Source organism: Pongo pygmaeus, chromosome 5 (genome assembly GCF_028885625.2).
Source record: "Pongo pygmaeus isolate AG05252 chromosome 5, NHGRI_mPonPyg2-v2.0_pri, whole genome shotgun sequence".
In the NCBI taxonomy this organism is placed as follows: domain Eukaryota; kingdom Metazoa; phylum Chordata; class Mammalia; order Primates; family Hominidae; genus Pongo; species Pongo pygmaeus.
This window is the reverse complement of record NC_072378.2, coordinates 151,467,755-151,492,490: the sequence shown is the minus strand read 5'-3', so window position 1 is coordinate 151,492,490 and position 24,736 is coordinate 151,467,755. Positions and strand designations below refer to the sequence as shown.

Genomic DNA, 24,736 nt, shown 5'->3' with positions numbered 1-24,736 from the left:
GCCAGTCACAGTATGATGCTACTCACATGAGGTCCCTGGAGTTGTTAAATTCATAGAAACGAAGGAGAATGGTAGCTGGCAGGGGCTGCAGGGAGGGACATGGGGAGTTGTTCAGTGGGTACAGTTTCAGTTTTACAAGATGAAAAGCATTCTGGAGATTGGCTGCACGACAATGTGAATGTACTTAACACTACTGATGTGTACTTAAAAATGGTTAAGATGGGCTGGGCGTGGTGGCTCACGCCTGTAATCCTAGCACTCTGGGAGGCCGAGGCGGGCGGACTGCTGGAGCTCAGGAGTTCGAGACCAGCCTGGGCAACACGGTGAAACTCCAACTCCACTAAAATAAAAAAGAAATTAGCCGGGCATGGTGGCGTGCACCTGTAGTCCCAGCTACTCAGGAGGCTGAGGCAGGTAGAGGTTGCAGTGAGCAGAGATCATGCCATTGCACTCCAGCCTGGGCAACAGAGCAAGGCTCTGTCTCCAAAAAAAAAAAGGCAAAGATAGTAAATTTTGTTATATATATATTTACCACAATGAAAATAAATAAACATATATATGTATATATACACACACACACACTAGACATAGCTCAATAAAACCACAAGAGAAAAGAACTATAACAGAAATGAACAAGCAGAGGCCAGGTGTGGTGGCTCACGCCTGTAATCCCAGCACTTTGGGAGGCCGAGGCGGGTGAACCATGAGGTCAGGAGTTTGGACCAGCCTGCCCAAGATGGTGAAACCCTGTATCTACTAAAAATACAAAAAATTAGCTGGGTGTGTTGGCAGGCATCTGTAATCCCAGCTACTCAGGAGGCTGAGGCAGAGAAGTGCTTGAACCTGGGAGGCAAAGGTTGCAGTGAGCCAAGATTGCACCACCATACTCCAGCCTGAGCAACAGAGTGAGACTCTGTCTCAAAAAAAAAAAAAAAGAAAAAAAAAAAAAAAGAGAAATGAACAAGGAAAATACCTCCCATGGTTTCCCAACCCTCACAAAATTGCTCTTGTTCCTGTGCAACTCCTGAAAGTGTCAGCTGTCAAATCCTGTTCACTAAAGTACCTCCTCACTTAGGACTCCGATTTGGGAGTCTTCAAAAGCACAGGCTTTGGGACAAAGAGCTAGGGTCTGTACTTGGAAATGTGACTTTGTCATATGCCTTAAACTCTTCTACCTTTTTGTTTGTTTGTTTGAGACAGGGTCTCACTCTGTCGCCCAGGCTGGAGCGCAGTGGTGTGATCTCGATCTTGGCTCACTGCAGCCTCCACCTCCTGAGTTCATGCAATTCTCCCACCTCAGCCTCCCGAGTAGCTGGGACTATAGGTGCACGCCACCACGCCCACCTAATTTTTGTATTTTTAGTAGAGACGGGGTTTCTCTATGTTGGCCAGGCTGATCTTGAACTCCTGACCTCAAGTGATCTGCCCACCTTAGCCTCCCAAAGTGCCAGGATTACAGGCGTGAGCCACTGCACCCGGCCTAAACTCTTCTATCTTTAGTTTTCTTACCTGCACGGCTGTGGTGAAAACAGAATGGGACAACCCATGCTAAGGTGTAAGAAATGTGAGCCATTGTTTTTACTAGATCTTACCTGAACATCATACAGGAACTGGAATCGGCTTCTTTTACTCGCAGCCTCTCTCACAGCCCGCGCCAAGTCCACTGACCCTTTTCCACCAACCGACCAGTGATAGCAGGGGACTGCATCAAAGGCACCAGCTCGCTTTGCAAGCTCACACACCAAGTCAATCTCAGCGCGGGTGTCGGTCCTAGTGAAGAAAATGTTTGTGGTTTTGCATCTGTATCCATTTAGCGATGTTTTGAAAGAAAGACTAACCATTTATACAGAACTTCGCTCCCTAACACTGAATACATTTTAAACATCAAAAGTGGTCACATCGTGTTTAAATAAATCAGACTTAAAGAAAAGCATGGAAAAAAAAACCTCTCCAAAGTGACTCAAATATTTCAAGTTGTTAAGGGTGTTATCAAGAAAATTCCATAACATATCCCTTTGATCATTCACAGTTTGTTTCAGACAAAAATGCTGGGGTAGAATTACAAAAAAAAAAAAAAAAAAGCCAAGGAGATAGTAACTCACTATATATAAATTTCACTTCCTTAATAGCATTGTGAGAACACGTTTGCTAAAATGAAACCAAACCAGATAAACAAACAGAAAGAACTGGGTATTTCTGTATACTTTTAGATGAAGCAGAGAAAGACCAAATACCCCAAGACACAAATATCGTTCACAGGGTGGCCTAGTGATAATGCCCACATTTAAAGGAGGGGGCTGGACTTACTTGAAGACATTCAGAGCCACCACAACGGGAACCCCAAAGAGCTGAGCGATCTGAATTTGCTTCTGGAGGTTACAGCAGCCGTCTGCCACCAGCTGGATGTTCTGTAAAAAAGAAAAAAGCAAAACCCAGACCCCTGTGTATTGCCTCCCACCAAACCTGCCAAGCTAAACTGCCAGCACCTCTCTGGCAGGATTTGCTACATCTTTTTTCACGTTTTCCTCCAAGAAAGATGGCTGCAAGGATAAGGAGGTTCGTCTTCAAAATAATTTCTAAAATGATTCTGGGTCCAATGGCATATGTGTGGGTCTGAAGCCTGGCAGCTCACCCTGCTGAGGACAGGCTGCAGGGTCTACACAGGGCGCCCATGCTCTGCAGGTTGAGGCCTGACAGGCACAAGGCCCCAGGTAGGCGAGGAGCTCTGTCCAGGTATTCCTGGCTCTGATCCCTGGTGCCACCTGTAGGAGCTAAGAGGTACTGCTGCCAGTAAATCAAAGTCTATTTACAGAAAAGAGTAAGCCACTCCTGTAAATCATAAAGCCAACTGTATATAGACCTTCCATGACAAAAGAATACCGAAGTGTAAGCTTCGTATTTGTTTCTGACCTGGAGACCTTGAGTTCCTGCTCTGATGGCTACCCTGGAAGTAGACAATAGTAGACAAAGCCTATATCCATCTTTTCTTGATATTTAATAAGAGTTAATTGAATGAATTTTATCCTTTCACCCCATCCATCTCCTCTTGGATTCTTAGAACAGCACTTTTCTTTTCTTTTTTTTTGAGACAGAGTCTCACTCTGTCGTCCAGGCTGGAGTACAGTGGTGCGATCGCAGCTCACTGCAACATCCGCCTCCCAGGTTCAAGCGATTCTCATGCTGGGACTACAGGTGTGAGCCACCATGCCCGGCTAATTTTTGTATTTTTAGTAGAGATGAGGTTTTGCCATGTTGGCCATGGGTTCTGCCTGGCTGGTCTTGAACTCCTGGCCTCCTGTGATCCAGTCGCCTTGGCCTCCCAAAGTGCTGAAATTACAGGTGTGAGTCACTGCGCCCGGCCAGAACAGCACTTTTCTAAGAGACCACTGAAGGAGGGCTCATTCACTGAAAGCCAACAAGTCACTGGATTTGAGAGATTCTTCACATAAGCATCTAAACAGCTCCTCTTACCTCCTCTGTATATTCTTTCTTAAGAGGAACACCAGCGGTTACCTGAAATAAGGAGAGAAAACATGAAGAATAATCCTATAAAAATGCTTATACAACCTATCTGAAAGAAAGAACAACATAATCACATTCAATTTTTAGAAAGGTACCCCTAAGTTTTGTGCTTTTAAAACAGTAGCTGGCGGCACTGGCTAAACCTAAACTCTTGTGGGAAGCTTTTAGAAAACACTGATCCCTAGGCTCCACCCAGACAAATGAAAGCAGAAGTTCTGGGAGGGGAACCTGGGATCAGTAATGTTTAAAGTCTCCCTGGATGATTCTAATTTGAGCCAATGGAACAGTATGAAACTTCTCAAACATTGGTTCAAATTAGAACATAAAACTAATAATATGTTTAATACCTGATTTATACAGAGTACATCACCATTCGAAATCATTTTACGGTAACTGCCATAAAGTTCTGTTGTCCAGGCTGGAGGGCAGTGGCACGATCACAGCTCACTGCAGTCTCAAACTCCTGGGCTCAAGTGATCCTCCTGCCTCAGCCTCCCCAGTAGCTAGGAATACAGGTGTGTACCACCACACCCAGATAATTTTTTATTATTTTGTAGAGACGAGGTCTCGCTATATTCCCCAGGCTGGTCTCAAACTCTTGGGCTCAAGCAGTCCTTCCACATCGGCCTCTCAAAGTGCTGGCATTACAGGGTGAACCACTGTGCCTGGCCTTGTGGTTAATCTTATGTGTCAACTTTGCTGGGGCCATAGGGTGCCCAGTATTTGTTCAAACATTATTTTGCGTGTTTCTGTGAGGATGTCTATGATGAAATCAACATGGAAATCAGCAGCCTTTGAGTAGGCAAGTTGTCCTACATAATGTGGGTGGGTCTCAACTGATCAGTCAAACGCCTTTTTGAGTACAACAAAAAGACTGGCCTCCCCTGAGAGCAGGAGAATTCTCCAGCAGACTGCTGCCTTCAGACTTCATTAGCACCACTGGCTCTCCTGGGTCTTCAGCTTGCAGGCCCACAGTGCAGATTTCGGACTTGCCAGCTTCTGTAATCATGTGACCCAATTCCTTATAATAAATATCTTTCTCTCTGCATACACACATCCTTATCGGTTCTATGTGTGAAGAACGCTGATTCATACAATAGTTAAAGATCTAACTGTGAAAGAATCTGTGGATCCCAAAGCATAGCAGAATATTAGTTCTTGGATTGCACCGGGAATGGCCGAGCACTCTGGGGGACAGGATGTGAGTTTAAAATGACTAAGGGCAAATTTAAAATGGGCAAATTCAAGGGCCACAAGATTTTCCACTGTACAAATTATGGAAAAAAAACAAGCTGAATAAACATAAGAGGCAGCCATGGTTATTTGTGTAATGATCAAAAGGAAGTCAATCCCAGCACAGTATTTGTAACAAAAAAGAAAACAGAAGTAGAAATGAATAATCATGGTTCAAAAATACAGAGCTATTCAATAAGAAGGAAGGACACCAAGATGAGCACGGTGGAATAGAGGATTAAGAGGATGAAAGTTCATTTATCTTGCCATTATTGAAAACACTCCCTGCATATAGACTATGCCAGATACTTGGACCATACCAATTAATAAGACACAGTCCCTAAACTCAAGGAATTGAGAATTACATAGGGAGACACAGAACAAGGCATTCATGAAACAACATGAGGCAGAAGGTACTACTGGAGCCCAGGAGAGGGATGTCTAGCTTCACAGGGCTTCCTGGTCCCTGCTGGTTTTTTTTTTTTTTTTTTTGTTGTTGTTGTTGTTGTTGAGACGGAGTTTCGTTCTTATCACCCAGGCTGGAGTGCAATGGTGCAATCTCAGATCACTGCAACCTCTGCCTCCCAAGTTCAAGCGATTCTCTTGCCTCAGCCTCCCGAGTGGTGGGGATTACAGGCGCCCACCACCACTGGTCTTGAACTCCTCAGCTGATCTACCTGCCTCAGCCTCCCAAAGTCCTGGGATTACAGGCATGAGCCACCGCGCCCGGCTGGTCCCCGCCTTTTCTTATCCTCCACCCGTATCTGTGCCTACTAACCCTGTTCCTTGTTACCATGATCACTGGCTGAGAACCATGACATTAAGCAGCAGTGGAAGAGACACTAAGGATTAATGTGGCACGAAAGTGCAACCACTGAATAACAGAGCACATATGTTAAGATGAATGAAATACGATTGTAAACCATGTAGAGAATTTTTACAGGACAGAGACCAGAGTCTGGAAAACTATGGGACTGATGTCAAGAGACCCGGACTGTAGATCTGATCAGTCCCTGAAATAGATGTGTGACGTTGCACAAGCCACTAGGTCTCTCTGTGCCTCAGAGATTTTCTCTTTATAAAGACTGAATGAGATCAGACAATCTCTAAGCTCTTTCTATAATTTTCAGGGTGGCAGGGCAGGGAGGGAGAATTCCAAATGCATCCTACATGGGCGGAAGTAGTTTTTAAAAATAGAAGTTGTTATAGAGATTCAATGTCTAAAATCCAGGAAGGACTGTAGCAACAAGGGGTGTTTTGAGTAAAGTCAGAATTCTTTATGATTTACTACTTTTAATCTGTATTATATCATTCTTGCATTTGAAATGATGATGAAGCTTTAGGCAAAAACGAAGTGCTTAAGTGTCGGGTATTAGGAGTGGATTTGGATTTAGAACACTTCTGCCCTTCATTAACATCCAGCTCTGCATGGTGGACATAGTAGGAGATTTAGATCTGAAGTCCTCGGCTCTCTGCTGGCCTGCTGACATTGTCCATATTCCCTAAGTCTATCAAACCTCGGCTTCCTTATCTGTAAAATGGTATAAAAATCATGTCCACCTCTCCCAGGACAAAGAATTGCTTTACAGCGTTTCATGATGGCAAACCTGCTACTTGTTTTGACTATGTAATAATCGTTGAATATATGACTTTTGTCACATACACAGTACAGTATACCAATTAAGAAATCAGATTTGGCAGTTTATCTCATATGTGAATATTATGATAGAGAAATTTTATTTTATTTCAAAATGATTAATCAGTATAAAATGTCTTATTCTCCACTTGGAAATTCCTAAAAATGAAACAAAACAACAACAAACAAACAAACAAAAAAACCCCAAAAATCTATGCACAGGTTTTCTGTGGAAAGGAATATATTTCCTTTACAATGTCTGTAATTTCTATATATATTAGGATAGGTAAATATAAAAGTCTTTAAAGAAGTTAAAATCGAATTTGTGTTTTCCAAGCAAAGCTCTCTTAGAAACAATCCAGTATTATAACAGAGTTGTGAGGAGAAATCATAATAAACAGAAAGAGAAGGAAAATAGTTTTAGATGAAATCTGATGAGTTGCAGCATCAGTGAACCAAAAAACTATCTGTACAAACAATGAAAAATCTCTGTCATCAAAGAACTCACTCTAATCCTCATGTTCTTCGTTCAGGGACAAGCGCCTCTAACCTCCCATTACCATATGGTTATACAATCTTGGCCTGAGTATCAGATGTGAAGCTTAACACAAAAAAGTGGTTGCATTATGCTCCTTTCCAAAATATTGTTTAGAAAGAACTGTGGGTGTTACTGTTTACTCGAACTTACTAAACTCAAAGTGCCCTATGGTGATGTTGGGAAAAAAAAGAAAAAAACATTTTAGATGTCCACAAGGGAGGTCTACAGGAAAAAAAAGTTTTAAGAAAAATACTCTAGAAAACTATAGTCATTAAATAGGCAGGAATTTTTCAAATGCTCAATTCTGTTTTAACATAATGAAATTTCTTTGGTATTAGGAAGGTGGTGTGGGCACTTACACTTGGCCCGCCTCCATGCATCTTCAGAGCTCGCACCGTTGCCACTAACACAACCACGTTGGGCACCAAGCCGGAAGCTCGGCACTTGATGTTGAAGAATTTCTCCATTCCGATGTCAGCACCAAAGCCAGCTTCGGTCACTGTGGGGAAGCAAGTGGAATATGTGCTATTATCTTCTAAAAAACAAAAGTAGGTTTTGGCAATCACCACTATGATTCGAGCTCAAAGGATAGCTTACATTCCTTTTGTTTACCAACACAAAGGTGAACTGATTTCCCCATTGTCATAGAAATGTTCTTCATTTTCTGCCCTAAAGAGATTGTGCCCTCCTCTGCTTCACACCGCCAGGCCTGAGGGATTCCTTGTGGTGGCCAGGCCAAGACTTTTCTTCCAATATCATAACTCACAGCAAAGCTTTTTTTTTTGAGATGGTGCCTTGCCCTGTCGCCCAGGCTGGAGTACAGTGGCATGATCTCGGCTCACTGCAACCTCCGCCTCCTGGGTACAAGCGATTCTCCTGCCTCAGCCTCCTGAGTAGCTACAGGTGTGTGCCACCATACCCGGCTAATTTTTTTATTTTTGTATTTTTAGTAGAGATGGGGTTTTACCATGTTGGCCAGGCTGGTCTCAAACTCCTGACCTTGTGATCTGCCCACCTTGGCCTCGCAAACTGCTGGGATTACAGGCATTGAGCTAAGGTGCCCAGCCAGTGAAGCTTTTCTTCATACAGATGGGGATTTTCAACTTTGTAATCAGGTTCCAAATTGTATCAAAGGGCAATGATAGTATGATTACAATGGAAGATCCTTTCTTACTCTTTTTTTTTTTTTTGAGATGGAGTTTTGCTCTTGTTCCCCAGGCTGGAGTGCAACGGCATGATCTCGGCTCACTGCAACCTCTGCCTCCCAGGTTCAAGCGATTCTCCTGCCTCAGCCTCCCAAGTAGCTGGGATTAAAGGAACCCACCACCATGCCCGGCTAATTTGTTTTTTTGTATTCTTAGTAGATATGGGTTTTTGCCATGTTGGTCAGGCTGGTCTCGAACTCCTGATCTTAGGTGATCCGCCCACCTCGGCCTCCCAAAGTGCTAGGAATATAGGCGTGAGCCACCACGCCCGGCCCTTTCTTACCCTTTATATTAATTTATTTTAGTGTCACCCAGTCATTTCTGTGAACTGACAAATTTCAAGTTAGTTGAAGGGCATAAGGACACTGATGATCAATCTGGATACAAGACAGCAGCTTTATTAGAGAAACACCAGAAAACACTCATTTCTAGTCCCCACCCCCTCAGTTGCTAGAAAGGTCACAGCTGCCTTTCAAGATAGTGAAGCACTGGGTCAGTAGTATCTTCTTCATACACAAAGAGCTCTAGGACCTTGCTGCTCAATGCATGATTTGTGATCAACAGCATCAGCAGTATCTGAGAGCCTCTAAGACATGTGGAATCTTGGGCTCCCCATAAAGTTTACAGACTCAGAATCACACTGTTACAAGATCCCCAGGTGAGATGATTGTCCACTAAAATCTGGGAAGCAAACCACTCTAGGAAGGGAATACTACTGATTTAATAAAAAGTAAATGTTTATGAAATACATACTTATATGCTGACAGTATGACCAGGACAGATAGGAACTGGCGGGAGAAAAATTAACTAAGATATCAGAAACATTTAACATGATCAGTTTCCTTGCTGTGCTACAAACTTCCAAAATTTACAATTGTAAGTGGCAGCTTATAATTTTGTTAAGTTGCTGTAGCAAGATTTACAAAATTGCTCCCCCTGTTACTGAACATTTGGGTTGTTTCCAATATAAACAATATTGCACTGAAAATATTTGTGCCTATGTGCTTTAATCTCTTTCAAATTATGTTCTTGGAATAAATTCCTAAGGGTAAGGTAATAGGGCCAGAGGACATAAAACATTTTTATGACTATTGACATGCTTTTGACAAATTAAAAAAATTACATTAAAAATGTTCAATTTGGATAAATATAGCTACGAGCCATTTATCCTTTATTATGTGTTATTTGAACAAACAACTTGGCAGAACAATTTCAAGAAATAAAAGACATTCCTCTTTATATAGTATTTGGGACAAATCTTGTGATTTTATTAGTAGTGGTCGAAATCAGAGAAAATCACTTACAGTAACAATCCTTACCTCAGTGGTACCTCCTGGTAATGCATTTGTTAACTTTAGCAAGTTAGTGGCATCATGGACCCCAAAAGAGGGATAATCTGGGTGACTTTTGTCAAAAGTCATCACTGAGTGGGTTCCTGGAGGTGGAAGGCTGGACAATAAGGCCCCAGTACTGGATTATGCGGGGCTGTCCTGCAGGTTAGCACACGGATGGGACCCCGGATCCCTCCCAGCTATGCAACCTTGGCAAGTTCCTTGTTGGAAGGGTTAAGTGAGATGGCACAGGTACATTACTGACTCACTGGGGTTTTCTTGGTGCATACTGAGAACTCACAAAAATAGTTCACATCATTGTAACCAAAAGGATAATTCTCCCACTTGCTAAAAATCATATTGAATTCCTAAGCTTTTGTGGGAATTCCTGCTCCATCCAGGCATTTTTCTCACTGGTAGAAGCTCACTCTTAGGGTCACACTACCCTGAAGCCCTGCAGGGAAGTGGGAGAGAGAACATCTGCTATTCAACTAGAGAGAGCTGGAGGGCAGCACACTGCGAGGGATGGAGTTTGCCTGGGAGGTTTGGAGAAAGGGGGTGATGGAGTCAGGCTCTGAGGATCAAGTAGAATTTTTCCAAGCAGAGAAATGCGGAGTTGTGTATGGCAGGCAGAGACCAAGAGGAAGGAGAGGGAGGAAAGAAGAGATTCATAGGTAAAGGCAGGGCCAGGGAAGAAATGGTCAAGATGAAGGGAAATCATCCATCGTGACTGGAGAAGTCATTATTTCACCAGCAAGACTGGTTCACTGGCCTGACCAGTACTGGGGAGTGGGACTGAAGTAACCCAAATGTTACGCATTTTTTTCAATGCCATGGTATTTTGAAAAACTGTTTAATGTCGCCCTATAGTTGGAGGTAGATTGTTGCGTACATTTTACATAATGGGGGCTGATCAAGTGATCTCTAAGTTCTTTCCAACTGGATGCATATTTATGTGTTAAACTACCCTGTTAGATTGCAAGCTCCATGATGATACAGACCATGTGTTTGAGACATTAACATGGCATGACACATAGAAGGCACTGAAGGAAAGTCATCATCTATCTCCAAACCAAATAAAAAGAGAGTAGCAGAAAAGCACATCTAAAAACACTTGGACACATATATATTAATGAAAAGTTTCATTTATAACCATTGAATGCCCTTGAAAAATTGCAAGCTCAAATTCCCTTCAAAAACCTAGCTCCTTCCCCCTTCAATGCGCCTGTGTAGTCACCATGTTCTCCTATCTTCAGTGGTTCCTGCTTCCCTAAAGTGCCTTAATATAAAAGTCAAGGCCACCCTCATGTAAACTTCCTTCCCCTACCTTCATCTTCCTTCACACTCCCTGCCTCAGACTTCATGCCTCTGTAATATCAAGCTTCTGGCACAGCCCACATACGCTATGTTACTTGTCGTCACCTCCAGACCTCTTTTCCCATGTGGAACATTCCTCTTTCTCCTCTCTGCCTCTTTAACCCGCTGTCCAAGACTCAGCTTGGATGTGCCATTTCCTGGAAGCTTGTCCTGATGCTTTCAGGCAAAGTTGGCTACTCCTCCCTCCCATCCCATCCTCCCGGCCCTGTGGTGTGCTCCCTTGCAGGGCCCTCATCTGTCACCACATGCAGCGTTCTAAGTACACTGACGTGCCGTCTCCCACGTGGACGGTGGGACCATGCCTTATTCATCTTGTAGCTCCACTTCCTAACACAGTACCTGGCACAAGCAGGTCAATGAAAAAACAGGATGGGACTTGGGAGCCAGTGATGTCAAGGCCACACTTCAATGGAAATAGACACATAAAATAGAATTACATAGAAGTACAAATATGTTCTTAGTCCTCCCTATCATACTTCCCTTTTTTTCTTACAATACTAAAATGGTTTTATTAAAAGGCATAAATGTCCTATCTGATAAAGATGTGACCATCTAAAACATCTACACAGGCTAGCTAAGCTTAATTTCATATTTTATTTATTCATTTATTTTTGAAATGGAGTTTCAGTCTTGTCGCCCAGGCTGGAGTGCAATGGCACGACCACAGCTTGCTGCAACCTCTGCCTCCTGGGTTCAAGTGATTCTCCCACCTCAGTCTCCCGAGTAGCTGGGATCACAGGCACCCGCCATCATGTCCGGCTAATTTTTGTATTTTTGTAGAGATGGGGTTTCACCATGTTTTATTTTTAAAAAGAGACAAATTAGAAACAAAAAAGTAGTAACAAAGAGAACTCCAGCTAGCGGACGAAAACAACATGCAGAAGTAAAGGTTCGAGGACTCTGGCTTCCAAATGCAAAGGAAATAGACAAAGAATGGGAAGAAAATAAAAGAAAGTGCCAAATTCTCCCAGTTTGAAAACTGTCCTGAAATGCTGCATGTAATCACTTTTATGTTGTTTGTATTCAAATATCACGCTGCCAAGGAAACAGAACATGGAAAAGGTATGCTCATGTGTAATCAGTAATTATGAAAGTAAAAACTACTTTAATAAAGTGCCACCAATTACTATGAACTTGGACACTGTGGAGTGCTGTGTATCTGTGCCTTAGGGGGCCTTGACATGAAGACCCACCTTGTGAGAAGGGGACAAACCACTCTTATAAGAAGTTTCCATCTCCTAGGTACTTCTTGGGAACTGCCAACATATATGACCTATAGGTTAAGTTTTCTTAGTGACTTGAAATAAGCAATTTATTCCCTTATCATATTTGCAGTTCTTAACAAAGCTTAAAAGAGATACAGGCCAAATAATTATTTAATGTTAAATTCAATATAGACTTGTTCTTAAGTCATGAAGCAAGTCCACATAGTAGGATTTAGCTTTGCTGAAAGGCACATCATGTAGACTTCTGAAAGCTGCATATTTAATAAGGCTTGTAATAAAATGTTTGCACAAGCCATAAGAATTATTTGTCTTGGCAATCTCTTTCCCTTTTGTTACAGCGATTCAACTTACAATATGAATGAAAACAGGAAATGCTGACTAATACTCTCATTGTGCAAGCACAGAAGTTACTAGATAGTGATTCTATAGCATGGCTTGATTCAAACTTAAACCCATAATCAGCTGAGAAAGGAAGGGTCAGTGGGTCTGAGTTGGGAAGGGACTGACAATTTGGGTAAATAGTGCTAGCAACCTGTACAGGAAACAGAGCTCTGGGTTCAGATGGAGAGTCAAAACCAATTCTGGAAAGCCAGGCAGCTGCCTTTCCATGATCATCCATGGGTGCAGCCAGAGTTGTGTTGTAAAAATTAAGCAGAAACAATGACAATGGCAGAAACGAAAACACCACAACAACAGAACATTCCTGGCAGGCAAATGTGGTATCCATGAAATTCTTCAGGGAGGGAGAGACAATTTCTACATCTTAAGTTATTCTGTATGTCCCCAACTTACTGCACACATTAAAGAAAGCTCCAGCGATAATTAGGACTTGGATTTTTTTGTTTGTTTTGAGATGGAGTCTCATTCTGTTGCCCAGGCTGGAGTGCAGTGGTGTGATCTTGGCTCACTGCAACCTCCGCCTCCTACATTCAAGTGATTCTTCTGCCTCAGCCTCCCAAGTAGCTGGGATTACAGGAGCGTGCCACCACGGCCCGCTAATTTTTGTATTTAGTAGAGACAGGGTTTCACCATGTTGGCCAGGCTGGTCTCGAACTCCTGACCTCAAATGATCTGCCCGCCTCAGCCTCCCAAAGTGCTGGGATTACAGGTGTGAGTCCTGGCCAGGACTCAGATTTTAAAGTAATCACCAAATCTCTCTCTCTCTCTTTTTTTTCTTTTTTAAAAAAAGCATTAACATCCTCCCTTCATTGGAAGGCCCTTTAAAATATGGGTTCATAAAACCCTACAGCTATCTCTGGGAACTGTATGGACAATGTACTCTAACTTTCTCCTGTGCACCAGGCCAGTTACTTTCTGGAGATAATGACACAAAGCCCAGTGTGGTGCCCCTGGTCCCTCTGACGCCCAGACCAGAGTTCTGTCTGCTACATATGGCATTCTCCTCAAAAACATCATTAAACACGCACATCACAGAATTCAAGAACAACTTTTCTTTCTTCTCATTCAATAATTACTGAACCCTTACGATTGTGCCTAGTGTTTTGCCTAGTGTTTACACACAATCATCTGTGTGCCAGTGTCTTCATTTAGTGGAGAAACAGCCGCAGGCACATTTTTAACATGACAAAGATGGGAAAGATTAATTCATCACCCAGTGAAAAAGAACATCTTTCTGACCTTTCCCCCCTTTTTTTGGATATGGAGTTTCACTCTTTTTGCCCAGGCTGGACTGCAATGGTACGATCTCGGCTTACTGCAACCTCCGCCCTCCAGGTTCAAGCGATTCTCCTGCCTCAGCCTCCCGAGTAGGTGGGACTACAGGCGCCCACCACCACGCTCGGCTAATTTTTGTATTTTTGGTAGAGTCAGGGTTTCACCATGTTGGTCAGGCTGGTCTCAAACTTCTGACCTCAGGTGATCCGCCCACCTCGGCCTCCTAAAATGTTGGGATTACAGGCGTGAGCCACGGTGCCCGGCCAACTTCTCCGTTTTTAATGTTTTTTTTTTTTTTTTGGTTGTTGTTGTTGTTGTTTTTCTTGAATTATGTTTGGTACTTTCAAAATTGTGCTTATTTACCTGGATCCAGGTAAATTTGAATTCAATTCTGTGCCACACTGATTTTTGGATGTTCTCATGCTTTAGTGCATTCACAGAACCCATTTCTGCAGAATCACAAATCCTAAGTACAGTTCAGCCCTTCTCGACTGGAGGCGGTTCTGCCTATTCCACTCCCCACCTGGACACTTAGCAATGCCTGGAGACATTTTTGATTGTTGTAAATGGCATCTAGCAGGGATGCTGCTAAATATCCTATAATGCACAGGACAGCTGGGACCCTCCCCCCGCCAACAAGGAATAATCCACCCAAAGTCTCCATAGCACTGAAGTGCAGACAGCCTGCAGTGGCTCACACAGGATGAACGAGCCTGGCGCTTTCTAGATGCCTCCTCTGAGACTATTACGAATGCGCTACATGCTAGGCAGAAAGATTGTGCAAGATCATTATGCTAATCGTTGTAACCCTGTGCACTGTAAGATCCTGGAATATGAATTATCGCAGTAAAAATTCCATCCAGCGTGGTTGGGATGTGCTGCGTCAACAGTGTGGTCACTACAACCCAGCACTCTCTGGAGAAGAAAAACAGTGATGAGGTGACTGCTGAACTAGCTTCACAGGGAAGAAGGGAAAGTCAACAGAAATGCTCTCAACATGGGGCAGCACGGGTGTCAGCAGCTGTCCGCCTTACTGCTCAATGTGCATATGATGGGGAAACACTATTCTAAGAGACTGAGGCACGAGGAGAGGGCCTGAAGTTAACATTTGTGAAATGTTTTCTATGTAGCCAGGCAATGTACTAGGTGTCCTGTCCCATTTCACCTTCAACATCTGTGAGGCATCTTTCCCCTCCATTTACAGTTTATGATACTAAGGACTGGAAAATTTTATAATTTTCCCCAAGGTCACACAGCTATTAAGCGATAGAGCTTGGACTAAAACCAAGGCCTGTCTGCTAGCAACCTCTGCCAAAGTCCCTACTCCATACTCCTCATCAAACCATCAACTGATCACATAGCATTTCCCTAGCTGAGCTGCTCGGTCAGTTTTGCTTTCAATGAAAATCTTAACACTTGGTACTTCAATAATACTTCAGCATTTAACAAGTCACTCTAAATTATTTTACTGAACTGAGAGGTGTGTCCAGGCTTTTGTTCTAACTGCAATAAGGCCCTGCTGTGATTACCAAAGTATGCAATCTAGAATGTTCTTTATGATCCTCCTTCCTTTCCACCCACCCGCCCTTCCTTTACTTAAGTCAGAGAGCTTGTTGTCTCTTTTAGAGCAACTCATTTAGAGATTATAAATCACCTCCTCTGCTAGTTCTTGGTCCATGTGTCAACAGTGATGAGTTCTGGGGCAGCAGCAGGGAGTATTCTGGTTGACAAAGAAACACTTCAGAGAGAGGACGTTCCAGGGACCACTTCCACCTGGACTTGGTACCCAACCCCAGGCAGGAACAGGCCACACAGGTAGAGAACACTGGCACTGCAATCCCTCCTGAGGTCCAGGTATTTTACCCCCTCCCAGCCGAGTGATCAGATCCCAAGACTTGCCTTCCTAACTTCCTCCAGCCAGGCACCAGCTCTCCCTTCGCTGGACGGGAAATGAGTGACTCCAATGCTCTAGCCTGGGTTTTCTTTTCAAATTGTACTTTCTGTTGTCAGCACATGTGCGTGGAGGGAAAAGAAAAGGCAAGAACGGCTTTAGATCTGAAATTCTCATTTCTGCTTTTACACTGGGGAAAACCCTCCTTGGACTTTGAAAAAGAGTTAAACTGAAGAGCTGAGATAATTTTTCCATGAAGTTTTCTTAATTTCTACTTGAAATACCTGGATGTTGCCACCAGAATTGCAAATTAAACTTCTGCCTTGCTATGGCACTAAGAGGTCCTTTATTCCATGGGTACTCAGAAGATAAAGAAATTAGAACTGTCGGATTTCATAGCTACTTTACAATGGTAACAACTTTTCTCTCCATGTGTGCAACAAACATACATCAAATATACAACATATTGAGTTCACCATTACGTCTGGACACAAACTTGAATTTATGGACTGCCAGAGGTCTCACAGAAAAACTAGTCCTTGCAACTAGCTCAGCTCAAAATAGGTTGAGATAAGAAATATGAGCGCACGGGGCATATCTGGCTAACTTAATCATCAAAAGAATTTCTTGTAAATAGAAAGAAAAATAAAACTGTAGCTTTCGTTCAAGTAAAGGCTACACTTTGCCTCCCCACAACAAATCAAAAACAAAAATAGAAGCTTTGTAGAGGAACAAGCAAGGTGTACGCCGGACAATACCTCATTCCGAAGTGCTGTTGGTGTTAATTGCCAAACAGTGCTAAAAGAAATAGAAAGTAGAATCTTCAGGCTGCCTTTTTCTGCCCTATATAAACATGTTTATTCAACGGCAGCTGTCTGCAGATAAACTCAAAAAAAGTCACAGAAACATATGAATTCTGAACTTGAATTAAAGGGGAGAAAGTGAGGATTGTAATGACTTTTTCAGTGACTACCAGGAGACAACACCAGGATAAATCATTCAGTTAGCTATAAGACAAGTTCGGCATTATTACTGCAGCTTAAAAATAGAACTTTGTTTAGAATATATTAATTTTGAGGATCCAACTCATCTTAAGTCTATGAAATTTCACTAAATACTAAATCCTTTCTGCTCTTTAGGATTTGTCTATTTAACATATAACCCTGTTTAGTTTTATTAAATATCTTAGAGTCAAATTTCCAGGAAGTATATAGAACTAACTAGACACATATCAGGAGACCTAAAGGAAAAAGAAACTGGTACAAACCTCAATTTTTTTCTTTTTTTTTTTTTGAGACGGAGTCTCTCTCTGTTGCCAGGCTGAAGCGCAGCGGCACGATCTTGGCTCACTGCAACCTCCACCCTCCCTGGTTCAAGCAATTCTACTGCCTCAGCCTCCCGGGTCGCTGGGACTACAGTTGTGCACCACCACACCCAGCTAATTTTTGTATTTTTAGTAGAGACGGGGTTTCAACATGTTGGCCAGGATGGTCTCAATCTCTTGACCTTGTGATCCACCCGCCTCGGCCTCCCAAAGTTCTGGGATTACAGGCGTGAGCCACCACACCCAGCCCAAACCTCAATATTAATATTAGCACGTGCCCTTCTTCCTTTCCACCTCTTTGGTGATGATCAAGTTCATACACATTAGGGGAAGATTGGAGGCGGTGCACAGAACATGAGGAAGTTACTGGGGATGTATTTGGGAAAAGCGATAGAGAAAGCAAGCAGTGTAAAGAGGAGACAGGTACACATGAACATATTTTTGGTTGTAGTAAAAACTTTGAAAATACCAATACCACTTAGATGTGCTTTCGTGTCAGAACTCAGAATTTCCTTCCTCCAGAGCATTAATTAGTTACAGACACCGGTTTACATTATTTAGAACCATCATGAGTCATCTTGTTTTGTAAGATGATTTTGACCAAAGTGAAATTTAATTTCCGAAAAGAAATGTTTCGATGAATATTATAAATTATACATGTTTAAAATTATATGATTATACATGTAATAAATTATATAGGGTTATTTTTAGCTCCTTTATAAAAATCCAACAGAATTAAATTCATAAATCCATTATCCAAATAGTTCCCATGTTCTTGTAGGGAACAAGAACAGTTTGTACAGTGTCATGACTATGACCAGAGCTTTAAGCCTTCTGCTCTTGGCCAACAGTGGTGTTCCCCAATCCTGGCTAGAGGCCTGGGATTCTGGATGATTGCATGGGGGAGGAGCTCTATTCTTGCAACTCCTGAGAACTGGACACCAGGAAGTTAACTCAAAACAAATGAATTCTGACAGGCTTGGCCACTAACATGATTTACCCCAAAATAATGGAAAGATGACACAGAGCGCTTTTTACTGAGCAGTTATGAAAACAAACCCAAAAGGGAAAGAAGTACAGAATTATGCAAAATGGTTGCAAAATGCAACATGGAAGATGCAATTATGCAAAATGGTTGGCACCAGACTGAAGTGATTTTTGGCTTTTAAATTTTTTCAGATTTTGTAATATTTGCATATACATAACGAGATATCTTGGGGTTGGGACCCCAGTCTAAACATGAAATTCATTTATATTTCATATACTCCTTATAGACATAGCCTAAACTATATATATATATATATATATATATATTTTTTTTTTTTTTTAAGACTGGGTCTCCCTGTTTGCCCAGGCTGGAGTGCAGTGACGTGATCTTGGCTCACTGCAACCTCTGCCACCCAGTTCAAGTGATTCTCCCACCTCAGCCTCCCAAATAGCTGGGACTACAGGTGTGTGCCACCATGCCCAGCTATTTTTTTTTTTTTTTTTTTGTATTTTTAGAGGAGACAGGGTTTCACCATGTTGCCTAGGCTGGTCTCGAACTCCTGAGCTCAAGTGATCCGCCTGCCCTGGCCTCCCAAAATGCTGGGATTACAGGTGTGAGCCACTGTGCCCGACCCTGAACAATAGTTTTAATAATTTTGTGCATATATGAAAGATTTAACTGCATGTTGACTGCAACCCGTCACATGAGATCACGTGTGGAATTTTCCACTGGTGGCATCATGTTGTCACTCAAAAAACTTTGGATTTTTGACCACTTCTTTGGATTTTGGATTTTTGGATTAGGGATGCTTAACCTGTGTAAACAATAAAAGGTAAAAACATTTTACTTTAAAACTTCCCAGGAAAGAACAGTTTCAAAAACCATGCAGTAACTTTTTTGGTACCATTAATGTAACTTGGCAAGAGAAACTATGATTACTGAATTCAAAAACAAAGTAAATATGCCAGCATTCCTGGCAGGACAACTTAGATTACAGAATAAATTAAGACAGACAGAAGGAAAATATCTTAAACTTTACAATTATAAGATCGTACAATGTAGTAACTCAATACAAGCAGGCTGATCATGGACTTTTGAACCAAGATAGAGTCCCAGTAGTTTGTCATTATATAAATTTACAGAGTTTCAACCAACATTTAAAAAAAGGAAATAAAATAGAATAGAAAATATTAGACTACATCATATATAGTAAGTGAAAGTAGTACTGTTTCACAAGATTTTGATTCAGTTTTTGCACACACATGGTGTCATATAAAATGCAATTGCTGCTCTGGATTTCAGTTAAACATTCAAGAGTCACAGGTACAGAGTCTACCTCTGGCGATTTCTTATTTAAGAAGGGAAGAGACGGACCTGCCAGCTTTGCGGTCATGCCTAGACCTACCGGTTTCTCACAAGCAGATCGATTTAATGATTACTCAGGCCTGGCCTAAAAAATCTGCTCAGTTTTGGTACAAACAGCACAGGCAGCTCCCATGAAACAACATTGCTGGTGTTATTAGTCAATGTATGTATTTTTTCGTTTTGTTTTGTTTTTTGAGACAGGCTGGAGTGGTACGATCATAGCTCACTTCAGCCTTGATCTCCAGGGCTCAAGTGATCCTCCTACCTCAGCCTCCTGAGCAGCTGGGACCACAGGTGCACACCACCACACCTGGCTAATTTTTGTATTTTTTTGTAGAGATGGGGTTTAGCCATGTTGCCAAGGCTGGTCTCGAACTCCTGGGCTCGAGGCATCCGCTTGCCTTGGTCTCCCGAAGTGCTGGGATTACAGGTGTGAGACACCGTGCCCAGCCTCAGTGTATTTATATTTAGGATCACAAAGCACAATCATAGCCCAAAGATGAAGAAAAACATCTTCACTGTTACTCGCACTGATCCTGTGGCCCATTGTCACAGACTTGGAGCCAGACAGCAAAAATGTAGCATGAAAACAAATGAAGTAAAAAGAATCTTCAGTCAAGCTCTGTTCAGTTTGAACGTTATTTTGTAGAATATTGGGAAGTTGTTTTTTAGAGCGACCTACACCCTTATCCAGGGCACAGCACAGTACCAGTAGTGCACTCATCGGCTCAGGCACTAGCCTGTGGCCCTCACTGCCCTAGAGGAAACACAGGTCTTGGTCCACAGTATGGATAAAGGAAATGAGCCCTCAGGACTGCCTAGGACGTAGTGCTGAGAAGCTGGGACAGAGCTGGGACAGCGCCCAGGAGAACATGTCAGATCAATGACAGCGGTAAGAGTCAGGTGATCAAATGAGAGGTTAAGGGCCCGTTTGGACCCATCTCAGCCCCTGAGGTAGCGAGTCTGGGATTCGGTCGGTGTTCTACCCTCTCAGTAGCCCCTGGGAGTAGAGGTGGCTCTTTTCCCAGCTTTCTCCACCGCACCTAGAAAGCAGGCGAATTCAAGGCAGAGGGGATGAAAGAAGCACAGCATTCAGGATCTTCCAGAGATAAATGGAGGGCCTCTGCCATCAGAGGAACCTGCTTCTACACGCCTACTTTCAGGGGTCCATAGGCAAACCTCTATCTTGGAATGTGAGAGCCCAGTTCCCCAGCTTAGGTCTCCAACCAGCCGCAGAAATGTTTTGCCTTGTGAAGAAGTTATCTTGAGGCTGAGGATAACTAGGTCCAGCTGGCTGCTCAGGCCTGGGGCTGTAGGCTCAGCAGGAACCAGGGCTGAGCTGCAGAGTTTGAGAAGAGTCCACAAATGTAATATACGGGGAGAACAAGGGAGTGGGTTTGTGTAGAACACATAGATCAAGGAGGAAATTAACACTGAAGGCTAAACGGGGTTTTTCTGCTGCTGCTGATGTTAAGAATGGTGACAAGCACCAGGCGTGGTGGCTCACACCTGTAATACCAGCACTTTGGGAGGTAAAGGTGGCAAGATCACTTGAGCCCAGGAGACCAGCCTGGGCAAGATAGTGAGACCTCACCTCTGCAAAAAAAAGAAAGATGACCTGGGTGAGCAGACAGTTGATCAAGTCAAGGTCTCCAAACTCAACCCATAACACCTGCTATTTCCTACCCCACTGGTCTAGTGGTCTATTTTGGGGCATGGAGACAAGAACAGTCCACACTATCTTCCTTTTCCTGGGTCCTTCCGGTGTGCCCAAGAAGGCACCCTGCTGCCTGTTCAGTGGTACTGGATGGTAAAAGCATTAACAGAAGCAATGAGGACATCCTGAAGAGGCCCGCAGTTCATATTTACATTTGATAAAACCTCAAACTACAGATAATAGCCTTGAAAAGGAGGGATGAGCATTTTTTGTTGTTTTGGCTTATTTCCAAAATAACTTCTGTTTATCAAATTAATATATTATTAGAAATATGTTGGCCAGGCGCCATGGCTCACGCCTGTAATCCCAGCACTTTGGGAGGCCAAGGCAGGTGGATCACAAAGTCAGGAGTTCAAAACCAGCCTGGCCAACATGGTGAAACCCCGTTTCTACCAAAAATACAAAAAATTAGCCTGACGTGGTGGCAGGTAATCCCAGCTACTCAGGAGGCTGAGGCAGGAGAAATCACTTGAACCTGGGAGGCGGAGGTTGCAGTGAGCCAAGATTGCACCATTGCACTCCATCCTGGGCAACAAGAGCAAAACTCCATCTCAAAAAAAAAAAGAAATATGTTATTAGCGATATGTCACTGGAAAATTTAATGTAAGGAAGAAAACAAAAAACCATAAATCATTTTCACTTTATGTCTCAGGTTATCTTTGTACCGTTGACAGAGGAATGATGTCCTTGAGATGTCCCGGTAAGCTTTTTTTTTTTTTTTGAGATGGAGTTTCGCTCTTGTTGCCCAGGCTGGAATGCAATGGCATGATCTCGGCTCACAGCAACCTCCGCCTCCCAGGTTCAAGTGATTCTCCTGCCTCACCCTCCCTAGTAGCTGGGATTACAGGCATGTGCCACCACGCCTGGCTAATTTTGTATTTTTAGTAGAGACAGGGTTTCTCCATGTTGGTCAGGCTGGTCTCGAACTCCCAACCTCAGGTGATCCGCCTGCCTCAGCCTCAAAGTGCTGGGATACAGGCGTGAGCACCATGCCCGGCCTGGTAAGCATATTTTACGGGACAAAAACTAACAAACATCAGGAATAATTCTCGTGTCCCCATCTCCCCACCCCTCCTCCATCCCTAAGTCCAGAAGTAATTTGTTATAGTTGCCATCTTGTATAAAAGAAGAACAGACCCTCAATTTGCCACCTTTCCCTCCTCTTGAGATGTCCTCAGCCTGACAAAAATATGATTAGTTGTATTAGACAGGAAAATACGAAAGACATATAAACATTTAATTATTATGTTTATTATACTGGCAAAAGATATGCATTAAAAACAAGGTTTCATTATGCCTAATTGGCTTGCAAATCTTGGAGAAAGGTTCCTGAAGAGCAGTTTGGGGCTCTCCCCAACAAAGATATCATTCTCTACCTACATGCTTTATCTGCAATGTAACGATGCCATGCTCTAAAGACGGTTCTGTATCCCAATCGATTCAACTAATCTAATATGAAGCTTTTCTCCATGACACTAAGTACCATATAATCTTCTACTGTAAGACTGAGTCCTGATTTATAAAACTACACTCTTATTATTGGACATGTCCTAAACTCTTTTTCAAAAATGATCTGTGATGCACAGAAGAATGAAAGGGTGGGCTGGTCAGTTTGGTTGATTTAGAAGATAATCCTAATCATGTCTGTGTAGAGAAGTCATAGGTCTTCCTGCCTAAACCCTGGTTGACCACCTGGCAGATGCTGTCAAAATAGAGACGATGACACAGATGACTTGGGATTAACTCAACTCTGTGTCTAGGAAAACCTCTTGAACTGTCATCACGCTGACAGTGGATTGGCAACTCGCCTTTCTATTTCAAGAAGAAGAGGTAGGATCTGAATGTCTTCGCTTGTCTTGCAGCTAAGTATGGCTGTGTGACTAAGGTCACTGATAAGATGTAACCAGGTATGTTGTACGTGATTTCCAGGAAGCCTCCTGAAAAGGGGGTATGCCCTTCTTCCTTTTTCTTGCTGATTGGGATACAGATGCAATGGCTGGGGCTTGTGTAGCCATCCTGGACTACCAGGTAGCACAGAACCCACGATGATCAAGGAGTTGCTAAACCAGCCCAGACTGGCTACCCTGAACTTGCTTGATGTGAGAGAGAAATAAACTTCTATTATAGTGTTGGGTCACTTTCTTTCTTTCTTTTTTTTTTTTTTTACTGTTGTTATTTGTGGGTAGAACTAATCCTAACTGACTCATTTGCAAATATAGAGGCTACTTAGAAACATCACAGCATTTTTCACTTGTATCATTTCAGTTTGCAAACTGCTTCAAAATTGGGCAGTGTTTTCTTTTTCTGCACAATGTTAACTTTGAGACTAAAGTCAAGGTTACAATTCTAATTTAGAAGAGGTGAGACTTGCTTAAAGTTTTGCTGATGAATAAGCTAAACTTTCAGAGGCTGAGATCTTGCAATAACTCTTTAATTGACATTCCCAAGCTACGCCACTGAAGGAAACAGAGAGGAAGGATCGTAAGCTCTGGACACTGAGTTAAATCAAGACAGCAGAAATTGGTATTTATGGCACTTTGGAGGGGCACAAGATCTATGTGCAGGAATCCAGGAGCTTTCCTGTTCAACTGTCCTTAAAAACTGCTTTTACACTAGGCCAGGTGTGGTGGCTCATGCCTGTAATCCCAGCCCTTAGGGAGGCCAAGGCAGAGGATCACTTGAGGGCAGGAGTTCAAGACCAGCCTGGGCAACATGGCAAAAACTCATCTCTAATAAAAATACAAAAATTAGCTGGACGTGGTGGTGCGTGCCTGTAGCTTGAGAGGCTGAGGCACAAGAATCACTTGAGCCTGGGAGGAGGAGGTTGTGCTGCACCGAGATCGCGCCACTGCACTCTAGCCTGGACAACAGGGCAAGACTGTCCAAAAAAAACCCACCGAAATTATCTAAATTCTGTCTCTAAATTACTCTAAATTCTGCTCATTTGTTTGTGTATGTGCCAAATGAAGAAATGGTTTTTTGGAAGAAAACACTATTTTCATACTTGTTTAAAATATTTTTAGAAGTTATATCATGAAATTGTTGCCTGTCCCTGAAAAGTAAAAACAATCTACTCTCAACCAAAACATCTATGCAATTTCATAAAACAAACAAAGAAAAAGGGACTAAACAATATGGAGAGAGAAATCAAAAGAAGGTACTCAGATTGCTGGTGTTTACAATTCAGCATCTTTGTTTGCATAAACACTCGAACATATGAAAAAATTTAAAACCTCATTAAAACTTAACCGAGCATCTCAGTGCTGAATCAGGAGCATTGGGTGAGTGATGAAGCCATGCTTGCTGCCCTTGGAAAGCAGCCTACACGAGAAACCACTGAGAAATCTCAGCACTGTTCATGTCTCTGAGTTTCGTTTGCAGGAGAGTCTTAGCCCTGCTCAAGTCAGGTGGTTCACCCAGTCACCTACTGTCCGCATCCCTACCATTCATCCCAAGGGAAATGCAGGAACTTGTGCAGCCTCAAACAAAAGCCATCAGTGCCGCAAGAAAGTAATGTAAGGCCCCTGGCCCACTAAACATGGCCATTGACATCCAGATTTAGTTCTAAAAAAAGTGAAGATGTAACCACATACTCATCACAACTGCCAATCTTGGCTCTGGCCTCAACCTCTCTCCTAAATTACAGACCTAAATTTCCTTCCCCACCCCTGAAATGGACAACATTAACATTTTACCATGATTGCTTAAG

General features: G+C 42.7%; 1 protein-coding gene across 4 annotated transcripts in view; it reads right to left on the bottom strand.

The window, feature by feature from the left end:
* MTHFD1L (methylenetetrahydrofolate dehydrogenase (NADP+ dependent) 1 like) overlaps positions 1-24,736 on the bottom strand; it is a 242,891-nt gene that overhangs the window by 85,377 nt on the left and 132,778 nt on the right. For all 4 annotated transcript variants that reach the window (XM_054490722.2, XM_054490723.2, XM_063667111.1 and 1 more), the window contains exons 21-24: positions 7,289-7,428; positions 3,472-3,513; positions 2,308-2,408; positions 1,593-1,770 (exon numbers count right to left, since the gene is read on the bottom strand). In XM_054490722.2, the coding sequence (XP_054346697.2) occupies positions 1,593-1,770; positions 2,308-2,408; positions 3,472-3,513; positions 7,289-7,428 (461 nt within the window). The remainder of the gene's footprint in view (positions 1-1,592; positions 1,771-2,307; positions 2,409-3,471; positions 3,514-7,288; positions 7,429-24,736) is intronic.